Raw genomic sequence first — 15067 nt, 5'->3', positions numbered from 1 at the left:
CTGAATGACTACTCATGATATTACAAATATACGACATCACTTGCTGAGCGATTTTACTACAACCATTCACTTCACAAAATGTTGCAGCACACAGAATTGCTTCACCACTATATTCTCTATTTTTCGTAACATTGTTCCCATAAAGGTGAAAATTTCTACAAAAAAACTTTTTCATTATCAGAAGAGCAAGTATTAAGCATAATCCTGGATCACATGCTCCAATGATCGCCAACATTACAGCATGTTCTCTGCAATGAAGTCAATCACAACTTATAAAAAGTCTATTATATATATATGTATACGTACAAGTACACGATGAGCATCGACATATTATAGCATCCTGTCAAGAGTTGATGAAATAAACCATCTGAACTCATATATCACGACTTTTTAGAAGTTTGCTAACAACTTGTTTGTTCGCGCATTGTTTTGCAAAATACACATTTAAAATCAAGGTACTTATTGGGTTTCATTTCACTATCAAATTTAAATCACAATTGAATACTGATGTACAATGAATAGTAAGCATACCGTTTCAATAGTAGTTTCGTCCCATTTTGAAGCTAAGTTTTTCCCTGATGACCGTAATAACGCACTAATTGCTTCGATTAACTTTTCTTTACCATCCCATATTCGGCCATGCAGCGCGCTTATTAAACTATCATAGAGTGTTTCTGAAAGAATGTACAGTAAACATTTATTAAATAGTTGACACTCATATTAACCATCATTTAAACTCAGCTTTTTGTTTCTGAGCTTCTCTATTTACTTTAGCTGCTCGCAACTTGCTTTACCTTAACGAAGAAAAACACGAAAGTCACTACATGACAGAATAATAAGCTAAAATTAGTTAACATTTTCTTCAATAGTGCAAGTAGATTTCAGAAACACCTAGTGTAAAGCTATTTCACATCTATTTTGGCATAAAAAACCTATGTACAATGAACTTATTCATAAATCAACAAGTCTCTAACTGATTATTACTGACTGCTCTCTTCCAAAACTGTAGGAACAAACAAACCAGCACAGTCAACGTCATCACTGAGAACACCAGATTCGGCAACTGCTACAAGTACTTTTGCCGCTTGTGTTTTCATTGCAAAAACAGAACTTGTATTTAGTGTAACTAAAGCCACCTCGATCATTTCCTTACGATATAAACGCATGGCAGATGAAGTGTCTGTGAGGAGTTATACATTTTTACTATCAGGTCGTTGGCATGGAAATTAATATTTCTTGACCAGTCCTTAACGGACTGAACCTCATGAAAACAAAATATATATGTAGATTTTAGTATATATATATATATATATATGTAAATTCTATTTTATCATATATGTAGATTTTACTCTAAATATGATTAAAAAATTCATGAAATAAAAACAAAAACATGTTAGCCGTGAAATGGCTGCTACAAGAACAAGATGACACCTGGAACCAACTCGAACCATAATTCATCCCACATTTCGAGTTTTTTTTTCCCTGCTTCGTCATTTTTTTGCAACTGAAAAATCATAGTTTCATATTAAGATTTCGAACTATTTTGTATGAAAAGACGAAGTTATTCATTAGAATCACCAAAATCCCCGTAAAAAGCCCATTTGAATTTCATTTCTTTTGGAAAAACTGCTAAGAGAAACAGGCTGTCAACTATTGATTAAAAAATATCCCACCAAAATTGGGAGATGAAAAGAAACCCAGCAATAATACGAAATTCCATTTGCAGAGTTCAAGGAAAGAAGTTCAAGCATGAACAATACGTTAAACCAAAATCAAATATAAAAACATCAAAGTTACCGAAGACTCACCTTCCTGACATTTATAAAGAAATATAAATGGAATAACAGCAGTCAGTGATTCAGAAAGAACATCAGTATTTCTTGATAAAAAGCGCAGAAGATGTAAAATAGTTACTTCATCTAAATATAGGCTGTCATTCAAGATTCAAATTTTTAGAAAAATTGCAAATTCAAAAAAAGACTAGCAAATTTCACAACGTCCTTCCAAAGACATTTTGTATTATTTAACTTATGTGAACTTATTTAAACTAAATAAACTGAAAAATTTTTCAAGAATCCTATTATGAAGTAGTAAAACTTCCTTGGATTTTGAATATCCATTAAAACATGAGATTTCGGCAGCTTAATAACTTTCAAAAGTACTCAAAAAATTTGAAGCACAAGTTTTAAGATATTCCTCATATCTAGGTCGCATTAAAAACTATTTATGCATTTTATGCATTTCTTATTCATTCCTGTACCAATTGAGAGTTGTTCAAGTTTCTTCGTCTCGCAGTCAGTTTACCTTGTTCACTTCGCAATTTTTGTTTCATGTAATCCAAAATTCGATTTACTTCTTTTTTCGAGGAAAAAGGCAATAAATACGACAAACAGGACGAAAACTGTTTTTTAATTACCAGATTACGGTCATTTAAGCCGCTAAGAAGGATCCGTATCATTTTATCTGGAAGATAAAATAGTAGTGAATATATTTAAGAAAAATTGAAATTTCTGACACAATATGAGTGTGCTCAAGGAAAATTAAATTTTGAGACGCGATACCTTCTTTACTAGTTGTGACACCAAAAATGAAAAAACTGTACGTTTCTGTTTGAAGTATTCTTTAATAAAAATTACTGTACTTTAAAAAAGATTCAGAAAACCAACTTTTCTACTTCTCTTGATGGTGCCACAATATTATTAGTATAAGAATAACGAAATTTATGAACAGAATCCAAAAATATAAAGAACGCACCACATGAAGATCGACAAGATATCAGCAGGTCCTGACGTTGAAGGCACAAATCGATGATAAATTGACAAGTTCCAGTACGTGTCGTCACGCCAACACTGGATCGTAATTGTTCGATCAACTTATCGCTCAACTCAGAGTTGAAAATGTCTTTATCTACATACGGGACAAGGTAACGAAGAGCACTCATCATCGGAGAACTATGCGCTGCTGACATACGGGCTGAGTCCAGCTTAAATAACGTTCTTCACAAGGTTTGTCCGAAATTGACTAATAAGTTTAATTAAATCTTCCACAAAATGAAACAAAAGTAGGAGCATCTAAGATAGACATTATGATTGAAAAAGAATGTATTAAGTAAAAGAGAAGTTAAAGTCACACAGTACGAGCAGACAAATCTTACAAAATCCATTTCACACTTTAATTCATTATGGCGCAAGTTTTTTCGAAATGCTATAATTCACTGACAAATGTATATTAGGACCAATACGTCCTCAAAAATTTACCACTTCCAGTTCGTCTAAACTTGATCTAGCAGCAAGATAATTTAGAACTGTTGACTCCTCTTCACTTAGTGAGTCTAGTAAGCATGGCACTATTACATTTATATGTTCTTGTAAAACCAATCCAGCTTCCTTTGCAATGCCCATGATCATTTTCAAGCTGAAAAGTTATGAATTGCTTATTTATAATCGAGAAAGTTTTACGGTGAGCAAAGAAGACTTGCAAAAATTGGAAGTTGTCTTAAGAAGCAAACCTCAAAATTTTATTAGTTTTAACGCTCGACTTAACTCCTTTCTCAATAATAACAGGAAGTATCATCCCAAGCAATCGGGTAGCTTTAGCGCCATTAACGGAGGAACATTTGCGTACAGTAAATTTAATGAGACTTGACAGGGTGCGTCCTGCTGCCATTCGAACTGATTCCTGAGCAATACAGCATACAGTTAGATAAGCATGCAAGAGAAGTTTCGTATTCAGTTGCAATTTTTTGGAATGTTTGGACGAGAAATTAGACGCCTGATTCTTGCCGAACTGGAAGAATAACAATGTTTCCAGTATTTTTTGTTATAGAGTACATCCCATATGAAATTACGCACCTTTACATCATCATGTACTCGATACAATATTTCGAAAAGTTGACCAAAATGTTCCACTATTTCATTAGTACAATGAGCGCTAAGCAAGTCTGCTAACGCCAGACAACTGCAAAAATGTAAGAGTATGTATGGAATTCTTGGCTCTAAATTAACCAAATAAATTACCAACTCAGTTGCTCAGTTATTATGGCAAAACATGCATAGTTAAAACAGAAAAGAGAAAGTGAACGACAAAATCAGAAACTTCTATTTGTAATTAGATATATGAAGAGTTAATGACAAACCGAGCACAGTACCCGTCTGCGGCAAATGAAAAACTCGCTTGCTTAAATAGTGTAATTTATCATGATATTTCATAGAAATAATCGAATTATATTCGACTGTAGCTGTAATTTATAAACGAAAAAAAAGCTAATGAAAAGAGAGACCTCGACTCACGCGTTCGCCACTGAGGATCTGTAAGGGTTAATTTAAGTTCGTTGAAAATAGCATCTGCATATTCTTCAATCTGAAATTAAGGTGCACTAGCGAGATATCGGTACTTAGCATGTTATATCTGCTAAATCAACGTTTGTTACATTTAACTTTTATTTAAAATCATTATTATGGACAGAAACAATATCTTGCTAACGTCATAAGGATCTTGAATACATTGAAGTGTGCATTGCTTTCAAAGAAATTATAATTCAAATTATAATCTCGTATTATAATGTACTACGGAAATTATGTTTAGCATTCAGAAATACATAAAATAATTGTAATAATCGATGACATGAAATCCCAAGTATGACAAAAAAATCAAAATAAATTAATTTCCATTGATTCAGAATACATCGCTTTTGTTGGAAACTGAAACGAACCACATTTTTCTTAGAAATTGTGACTGCTTGCCAAATTGACTGCATAGCGCTTTGAACTTTCAAATCAGGATCGTATCGGTATCTATAAAGTTTGGGCACCAACTGCGCCAAATACGGTTCCATTACACTTCCGGCTTGTTGCATTATAATACCGAAACCAAAAGCTGCACCTTAAAAACAAGGTACTATTTAAAAAACTTTTAGCATCTTAGGAAAATTTATAGAAATAAATTAAAAATTTAAGGGAATAAAAAAAAACTCATTTTTTTGGAATTCCACAAAATATTGTGATTTGCAAGTTGCATGAATTTGTATATAAGATCTGGCTGATTCAAATCCGTGGCCAAACTGCAGAGTTCTCTATACGTTGTTAAATTTTCCCTATAAGAAGTTTAATCGTTTCGATGCCAGAATTGGAATAGGACAGTAGTGAACCAATTAAAATTATAAAAAAGGAAAGATATTGGAAAATAAAAACATTAACCGCTGCAACAGCGACACACATAATTTAAACTAAGGACAAAATTTAAACCAAAATCAAGTATTCAGGCAGACCCCCCTGATGTAGTGCCCAATTCCCCCCTCGAAAACAAGAGGGTATTTGGTGCAATTGGATCGACTCGTTTTCGTCCAACTGATAGCGTATTAACCAATTCTTCAACCATTATTTTCTTTTGCTCTTCAGAGCCTAATTCGAAGATAATACCAAGCCCCTCGCTTGCAACTTCCTGAGAGAATTCTGAAAATCATTATTAAAATAAAGCACTAATGAAGCTAAATTCAATGATTAACAGGCACGTTATCATGACAAAGTTGAAATTTATTTCAAACTGATCACAGAATTCAAACATTTTAAGCAACAGCAAGCTTATAAAAATTATGCTAACTATCCTAGATAGTTGTTAAAATTCCTACCCGTTCCAATGGATTTTAAACTGCTTTCACTAAAAACTGCTAACTCCATAAAACAAACTGTAAAACAGTTGAAAAAAAAAGCGAGCAAATAAACCATTTGTTTCAGTTAAACCATTGGTAAAAGCATATTGAATAGGACGTAAACTGTTCAGTATGCAATTAAGCTTTATGACAGCACATCGCTTAACCAGAGTAAACAACCAAATGAGCACAGCTTGTCGCAAATGGCGATTTGTGTGATGTAATTTGGCATTCAGAATCTCCAATAAATTCGCTACTTTTTTTTCAACACTGTCCCGTTCAGCGAGAGATAAGTTCCTTTCCTGAGAATTTTGTTCATGAAGCCGAATATCCCCAAAAAATAATAAACTGTTGGGACTTTTTTACTTTAGAATTTTGCACATTTTGACTGCCTCATTCAGTAAATCATTTTGTTACACTTCCAAAAAATTTCAAACTAACCAGAAAATATTCCTCTGTTTCGGTGAAAATATTTCTACGTGATGGAGAACTTTCACCGAAAGCAGCGTCGAAAAGCGCACTGCCAACTGTAAACTGCAATTCTGGTTCGGTTGCTATCTGAAGAAAAAATATATATTGTTGCCTGAACTTTTAGTCGATTATCTAGTAAACAACGCAACTAATCATTTAGTACCAGACATTCACAATTAGGAATCTAAAGAAAAATTTGAAGACAAAAATGTTAAACTGGAACAATAATTCCCTAAAATTCTAATATTTTCATAAGCTACTACTAATAATTACTTCATTAAGAAAGAACATTGTTAGAGTACTAATAATAGAGAATATTTCATATTTACTATTGATTTAATACTTTATGGTAGTCACAACTAAACGCGACAAATTTGAAAACGGACCTCACCACATGCAAATAATTGAGTCAAGATTTTTTCGTATAAAATAGTTGGCAAGCTATGCAATGAAAGAAAACCAAGGCACTGAGCAGCTGACTCCTTCATTTTTGATGTTAAAGTGTCCTTTCGAGATGCTGCTATCTTTCCTAGCAATTCACAGAGCGAATAAAACTGATTATCCGAGGTTGATGACACTAATTTACTCTGGAAAACAGAGCTGAAGTGAAAAGTTGAAATAAAATGACATCGAAATACCAGCAATTTTATGAATCGAAGATGTAAATATTATGAAAGGAATTCAGTGCATGATACTCCTTCGTCATGTGATCTTAAAAATCGTTGATTCATAAATTTGGAAAAAGAAAATTTAAAATCAATTAAACAAAACTAGCTACCACTTAATATCAAAATTAACAAGAATCATGGAAGTAATTACCTTTTCTACCTCATTCAGACAGATGACGGCTCTTCTCAATAATTCTGCCAACGAACCACAAGCTGCTTCACAATATTGCTGTGCGGACAGTGTTTCCATCATATTCACTAAACAAACTTTAATTGCGATGATTTCTCCAGCAGCGAAGTCTGCCAGCGGTTGAGTTGTTAAATATGCACAAAGCCATGGGATTCGAAAGGGTAACTCCTGAAAAACTGGTTTCTTCTGCAATTTCCATTCAACGTCATAAAGAACATGAAATGACAGGCATTGTGAACTATGATTTTAAAATGGAATATCTAAATAAAATTTGAAAAACCACCATCCATTTAACTGAACTAATATATCAATGTTTCGGCACTGTTCCGTGTGTTTTCTTTTTTCAATGATGACCAACAAACACAAGAATTTGAACACATCTTTAACAAAGAGAAAAAAATTTCCGAGCATAACAGCATATCTTTTAGCCAATGTACTCATTATTATCATTAGTTTACTAGCAACAATAATAAGAAACTTACATTGTAACTGTTAAACTGCTCCAAGCAACGTTCTAAACATTCCTTCCTTTCAAAATCACTTAGTATCAAACTGTAGAGTTGAGAAAGTTTTGCACAAACACTTAACCGAGAACTAGATTTTAGATGACGCTCTAACAATGCCACAATCTGGAATGCTTCTGAAGTTGCAGATTTAAACAATAGTATGGGAGAATAAATCATGAATTTTATTGACTTTGTTAAACAAATGAATTTAATCGGTAATGAGATTGCAAAGCTCCACGATTAAAAGTGTCCTGCGATGATTTTGAAAAATATCTCCCCTTCCTAAAAAAAAAAAAAAAAACGGAAAAACATATGAAAACAAGAAATTATTTGCTCTGTCACAATCACTCGTAGTATATAACATAAGAAGGCTAAGCTGACCTATTATCACATATGGAAAAAAAAAATCCAAATAGTACTGTGCTACACCAGATGATAGTCAGAATTCAAAAAATGAAGCTTGGAATTTGAATAATCGAAGTCAAAATATATTAACAAAAGAGAAAACAAGTGTCATCTCACAGGATTGTCAAATAGCGTTGAAAATATAAATATCAAAAAAGAGGAAAATAACGTACCATTGCACGGTAATTATGATCTAAATCTGCACATCCACTCTGCAACAACAAACAAGCCATTTCGATCAGAAAGTTATCTGAAATTTTATTTTCAATTGAGGTTTCACCATCAATTTCGCTCAATTACTGCTGTTACTGAGAAATATCATGAACATCAGTTCATCCTGTTGTAGGGAAAAAAACAAAGCACAATGTCTTATTACTTTTTTGAGCTAAGATTGAAATAAAAAGAACCATGTGATACAATTAATACGCGTGGTAGGATTTTTCATTCAGTTTCTTAATGGATAATATTTCCTTTCAGAAATTTCTTAGAACTAAATAAATGAGATACCTGGCTGTGTTTCAATTGCTTTCAAAACTATTTCTAGAAAACGATGTAAAATCTCAAGATGCTCTCCACTGAACGAAAGTAGATAGCTATTGATTACAGGATAATCTGATGTTCCCGAAAAAACATCCGTTTCTGCTAGCGAAACTGGTCGTAGCGAACAAGCAACTTGTAAGTTGGCGTACAGATAAAGTGCTGACTGAAAATCTAGAGATTACATAACAACTAGGATAAGTCAGCTTAATTTTTAAAAACCAAAGAAAAAATTAATAAAATAAAAATAAATACGAGTCTGAAGAGTTTGAAAATAAAAAATTCTAAACTGGATTTAGCAATATTTGCCACAGAATCAATTTATTGATTTCTGTGAATTCCAATTTCTCTGAAAGTGTTTGTGCAAAACTTCTGAAGAATAGTCCTACTCCTTTCTAAAGGTAAAATTAAAAAAAGGGTTTTTTTGTTGCCGTAAAACATAACCACAATTTTTTAAAGAAATAAAAAGGCGGTTTAGTATCCCTAATCACTTGATCTTCCCGAAAGTCAACATGAGTTGTACACCAGTTTCAAACATTTTTTCAGAAATGCTTTCAACTTACAATATGAAACACTTCGTCAGCAAATGCTTCTTTCTTCTTCTTTGTTTCAGCAGTTGAAAAGTCTACGCTTCCAGTAGCACCTTGCAAGTTCAATTTTCGGTGAATAAATTCAACCAAATCCTTAAAAGAATGATTTGCACCCCTGTTTCAAATAGTAAAAAACCAAAATGAGTAAACCTTACTTTAAATTTAGGTGTCGTCATGGGATCTGCAACTGATAAATTCAGTAGACGTACAGCTTCACGCTTCATTTCATCTCTCCTGAATAAATATTGCTCTATTTTGAAAAAATCTGGACAGCCAAAATCACTCTTTTTTAGAGCCTGATTTACATTAATGTAAGCTTACGAGCAATAACGCTACAGGTCATCAGCAGTACTGCACTCAAATACACTGATATGCTTACGGATCTCCACAAGTTCGACAAAGAATCCAGCGGAATTCCAATGATGATGTTTTCACCAATGTTTCAACAAACTTTAGAGCGACAAGACGGCATTTAGGTGAATCCTGAAAATATTTCTAATAGGTTATTTAATCTAGCTGAATAATTTAACTGGAATTAGAGAAGTTAAAAGGTCTATTTATATGAAATTAAGATTAGAAATTATTTACCAACTGTTGCATATAGAATTTGCACACACTTCATTACCAAACATCTCAAAAAATGAAGTGGGCTGACGTAAACATCAGTTTATCGATTCATGAACCAACTATTACGATCAGTGGAATGGGCATAATGAATGAGAATAATCACACACTATTTCTTAGAATTATTACTGAATGTCTGTGAAAAAAAAAATTGTTCGAGTTTAAATATTTGTCTGAAAAAGTCAGTTTTTTATTTGCATTACTTCTACTTCAATTATTTCTATACTTCCCGTCGAAATAAGTGAACAAATTAAGGCATCCAACAAAAATATCGCAGGACAGTATTCTTCCTCAAAAAAAAGAAAAAAAAACTGCAATATAGCTTTAAAAATCATGCAGCACTTTAAATAATAATTTCAACAAGTTATGCAGCCAAAAAAATTTGATATTTGTAACAGTATTAAAATACACGGTAAGAAGCTTTTACCTCAATAGTAACCTCTAAGACATATATGCTACGAACTGAAATCACTGCTTCTACACAAAAAGGAAAGTGAAACTATTGACTGCATAGAACCAAAAATAGAAAAACAATAATTTTATAATGTACAGGAACTCAACCATTCCCCATGTAACAAAAATCATAAATGAAACAAAAAACTTACGTGAACAATATATGAAGAAATGAGTGCTTCCAGAACACCTCTTAAAGCAACATCATTTACAGCACAAAAAGCGGGTAACCAGCTCACTAAGCAATCTGCTATTGCAAAAGATATTTCTTCTGGCGCCTAAACATTTAAAACTTTTTTAAAAATGCAGAAATAAACCAGAAATTTGAAATAACATGAAAAAATGACCAATGAGATCGCATCAAATGTTTCCTGCAAAAGAGCCATATCATTCACAACCAATTGCGGAACTTTACAACCAATAATACCAAAACACTGGTAAGCTGTAGCAACAACACCCGAGGACTGCAAAATACAAGTAATTTAATGATGCCATCAAAAATGTTTTCAGTGATAAAAGCAATTGTACGCCGACCAATCCTTTCCACCCCAACTATATTCAAAATTATTTGTTAGGATTCTTTGCCAAATGAAAGTAACCAATTAACCAGCATTCTGTGATGCGAAAATGTGATAAAAAGTGCCGTATTTAAACAGAAAGTTCTAACGACCCCTTATGAACCGAGAACTCGAGTTAAAAAATTAACTTAAAAAAACTAAAAAAAATCAAAATTAACAGACCTCATTCTGGTCAATCAACTTCCTTATAGAAGAAAATATGACTGGGCCAAATGTTGGCAAAGCATTTGCAGGAAAATTTTTCACAATAAGCAACAAAAAATCAATGCTTGCTTGTTGCAGTTTGAGAGGTTTATTCTCAACGAAATCTTCCTTGCTGAATAAGCCATCAAATGCTACCTAAAGAATATGAAATACACTAAAACATAGAATCCATTGCGAGAAAGTCAATACAGAAAAGCCAAATGAATTAACAAAGGAATTTGAAAAAAGCAAATCTTGAGCTTTCAAAATCAATTCGATTCCTTATGGTTCAAAAGTTCAAAAGAAAATGGACCTTTCTATAGATACTTGACAAAAACATATTTTACCTTAATATTATATGGGAAAGTTTGGACCGCAACAGGAGATTTCATCAGTAGAGGTATTAATTTCAGCTTAATAGGAATCGTAGCCGGCAAAACTCTATCGTTTTCGTCCAAGGTCTAAATAAAGCTTACTATGTATTGTTAATTTAATTTATGATTCGAGATTTCTAAAACTTATGTTTTGCATTTTGAATAATTTTACAACAGGACAGAAATATATCAATAACTGACAACATAAACGTGGTGGAAGTTACCTGAAGAGACAAACCGAGGTATAAATTGAACAAAATGTTCACAGTGTTCTTATTTCTCAGAACTTTTTCCAAATCAATCTTTTTGATAGCAATATCACCAGCTATTTCAACTTCACTAGGACCAAGCGCAATGGCTCCAATCAGTAATGGTAAGATCTCGGCTTCAGTAAAAATCACTGACGACAACACCTTTATTACAGATAGCTTTAACTGGAAAATAAAGATAAGTGCAATATGTCAATAAGTGAAAAACTGTTAAAAATTGTTTACTGTCCAGCCAGTGCTTGAAGTAGTAATAGTTAGAACTTTCCTACTTTCAAAGTTCTGTCTCAGGTACTCCCGAAAAAATCTAGGGCTGAAAGATATTGTAATTCTTGGTGGAATTCAAGTGTGGAAGGAACATAACATACCGTAGTAATGCTAATTTTAGGATCATTTAAAACATCTTTAGCAATTCGGAGAAATCCATTTTTTGACATGCATGGGTGTTCACAAAAGTTATCTAACGTCATGGTCATATTTCTCTTCTCATTGCTGAAAAACAAACCTGAGAAATGACGACATGGTGAAAAAATAATAATTTATAAAAGCCAACAAATCGCGACGATATATGTTGGATTTTTATAGCTGTGTCCAGGATTGGCATGCTATCAGTAGAGGTTTCGAGAATTTCCAGTATTTTAAAACATACTAAAATGACTGACCTTAAATTTGGGAAATACAACACGTCTGAAAAAAATCTCAATATTTCCCATCTGACTACACTATTTTTCAATGATTCCAATGATGGCCACACCTGCTGGTTCATATCAGAAAGAGATATCCAAGCACGTGCAGTTAAGACAATAAGCCTGCAATTTTTTTTTCTTTGGTTAACTGCAAACCGGAACTTATGCTGCTTCTAAAAATACTACCAGAATTTTGGAGTAGAATACTTTCAGCTTGATAATATTGAGATACGACTTGTACAATTCACTGTGAAGTGCTAATGATAACAGTTAGCATAGGTGCACAGTAAAAATCTTTTTCCGAATAATTACACGTGATTCACTTCAGGCTCTGATGGAGGAAGTAGAACTCACTGATTGAATATCTTTCTCTCGTTTACATATTTCAACAAACCATTCAGGAAGTTTGGAAGAAGAGCAATGTGCTCTTTAGTATCCACACGATCCAATGCTATTCTAAGGTAAACAATTGCAAAATTCTGCAAATTACTAAATTGAGAAACGCAGATTATGCGCTCTTTATATGCAAAAATGGTCAGAAAAATAAGCTGTTAGTTTCCGTCTGGTAATTAATGAAATACATAATTTTCTGGGCGAAAATTTCGCATCCAAGTGTGCGGGATGTTCATGTCAGAGATCGAGGTAGGATAATGGAAGAGGACTAATAAAGAGACAATAGAGGACCAAAAAATCGTACCGTCAATGTGTTACTTTTTACTTTATTTTCATATTTAATCTTTCATCCGTAATAAATTGCTTTCTGAAATACTTAATATGATAGTTATGGTTGCATTATTGCGAAAGAAACTGTAATCCATACCTTTCCTAAAACGTTCCCTTGTGTTGAAGACAATATATAATGCAAGATAGTGTTCAACGGTAATATTATCATTAAATTGTTTTTGATTCTACGATTTAAATGTGTCAATATTTCCATTCCCTTGAATTAGGACATTTTTCTCCGCATATAACTTCGTGAATTTAAGAAATATTAAAGAAAAAAGTGATCTCTTTCAAAACCAAAGTACGAAACATATTGTCAGAATTTTGTCTGGTTAAAGGCACTGGTCGGATGCCATTTACTGATAAATATTACTTTATTTCGGACTTCAACTTCGCCTTTAGAAGTGCAATCTATAATATCCAGTAAATGTTTCCGAGTAAATGCTTCCAATTTCGAATCATCGTTGATTAAAGCTAAGTGAAGGAAAAGACGTTCCACTGAAATGAAAACTGTTTAATAAGGGTGTGAAATCCGATGGAAGAGATATGAAGTTAATCCAGAAGGATGTAACTATGAAACAATACTTATTAAATAACCCATTTTCCATCAAAATGTATCTACTCTGATTCTTAACCCAATGTTGTTGATGGTCTCTTTAACTAGTATCTTATAGACAGAGATGATATAGTATTTGTTTTGTCAGATAATGGAAAGGAAGATACCAAATCACCCTTAGTTCGATTACGTTGCAAGTTATGTATGAAATGACCGCATGGTGTGGAATTTGATATCCTACATTTACTGCTCGTAACTTTTTTTCGGTCAACGCAATGAAATCAAACTAACATTCAAAGCAAATTTCGGAGTTTGTTCCGGCAATAACCATATTTATGACTCTAAAATAAGTCTTCATAATGTCACCAGCTCATTATTTATAATCTTTTAACAGCTTAACCAATGAGTAGAAAAATCCTTTTCTTCTACGTCTTTTACACTTTATTCTTTTTCACTTTGTTCCTTATTAAATTCTACATTATATCTCAGTTTGTTTCAGTATCACAATATCTCACCTCAATTGAAAATAAGAAACAAAAATATAAGGAATGGTTCTACAGCTCTCTCATTTGGCATTCTATTCCATTTTAAATCAATCACTGAACCATTCAGCGAACCACTGGCTAACATACTTATTTAATCACTTTCAAATCAGCTCAATTACCTAATTTCATTCTAAGCTCACTCACTTACGATATCGACTATGGGAATACCAATACTAAGGTAGCATCAATTTACTAGTCATAAAACGATATTACGACCATTATGCTAAAGAGTCATCCCACTGCAGCTTTTGTGAACATCCTCCAAAATCCTTAGGGAAATCGCATATTCTCGGTCTCCAATTTCCCGGGATTGGCTTTTTTTTGTTTTCTCTAAGATCTATTCTATGTATGCATACAACCACTCCTTTCATGATTGCCTAATAATGACTGATACATAGCAGCTTTATCCCGAAATGTAATTTATCCGAAATTTATGGATACGATGACTTGCATACCAAAGGAACAACGGACTCCCCATTAAAACTCACATTATAATAAACACAGTTATCCATCACTCTGCAAGAAGGACTAGATCTTGCATGTGACAACTGCCATTTGGCTATTAATTGTACTTAATTGAGCTGATCAACATCAGAAATTAAATGCGTTAATCCGTATGAAGACTAACAAGTTCATCGCATGGATTAAAATATGTCGCTAAATGAGGATTGGATCAAATGAAGAAAGGAGGGGTCCTGTCCACAAGGTCCGCTGTATGGTCTGTGTGGTCATATCATAGCATATCGAAATATTCTCTGTTACTACCCGACAGTTCATCACAACAATATCCTCGACTATTAAAATAATTCGTTTTCCTCGGCACTTTCATCAACCTGTTTATGGGTTCAAAAGCTTTTATAAAAACAAAGATGTGTGCAATGTGTGTATGAAGTGTGTTTGCATTATCCAGCAACGAACTGGAATACATCCTTTTTTATTTCAGGTATCAGGATTTCCACTAACATAGGAAGGAAGCGCTATTACAAGTGCGGGTGAGGTCAGACTCTTCAAAATTATTTGACTTTCTAGCTTAAAACATTTCAGAAGGAAACTAGATAGGAGATA

At 33.1% G+C, this 15067-nt stretch overlaps 1 protein-coding gene across 2 annotated transcripts; it reads right to left on the bottom strand.

Annotated features, from left to right (window-relative positions):
- Positions 1–209: 209 nt before the first annotated feature.
- On the bottom strand, positions 210–13804 carry LOAG_00726 (the record flags this gene model as incomplete). 2 transcript variants are annotated; one of them, XM_020445529.1, is made up of 35 exons in its annotated part: positions 13749–13804; positions 13275–13399; positions 12999–13118; positions 12533–12657; positions 12155–12301; positions 11861–11984; positions 11451–11660; positions 11200–11313; positions 10832–11008; positions 10439–10555; positions 10244–10369; positions 9394–9497; positions 9170–9248; positions 8988–9107; positions 8395–8590; positions 8061–8137; positions 7459–7605; positions 6938–7144; positions 6505–6705; positions 6089–6205; positions 5721–5949; positions 5267–5450; positions 4971–5092; positions 4712–4881; positions 4280–4359; positions 3852–3957; positions 3509–3678; positions 3258–3414; positions 2755–2983; positions 2305–2463; positions 1798–1919; positions 1432–1504; positions 1022–1180; positions 532–674; positions 210–248 (listed from the first exon to the last, which is right to left on the bottom strand). In XM_020445529.1, the coding sequence occupies exons 1-35, from the start codon at positions 13786–13788 to the stop codon at positions 210–212; spliced, it is 4815 nt and encodes a 1604-aa protein (XP_020304022.1). In that variant the 5' UTR covers positions 13789–13804. The 2 variants fall into 2 exon arrangements, with proteins under 2 accessions (XP_020304022.1, XP_020307062.1); XM_020445530.1 differs by lacking the exons at positions 11861–11984; positions 12155–12301; positions 12533–12657; ... (1 more) ...; positions 13275–13399; positions 13749–13804 and having other exon boundaries at positions 11451–11683.
- Positions 13805–15067: the final 1263 nt, after the last annotated feature.

This window comes from Loa loa, assembly GCF_000183805.2.
Source record: "Loa loa unplaced genomic scaffold supercont3.17, whole genome shotgun sequence".
Lineage (NCBI taxonomy): Eukaryota > Metazoa > Nematoda > Chromadorea > Rhabditida > Onchocercidae > Loa > Loa loa.
This window is presented reverse-complemented; position numbering and strand designations above follow the sequence as displayed.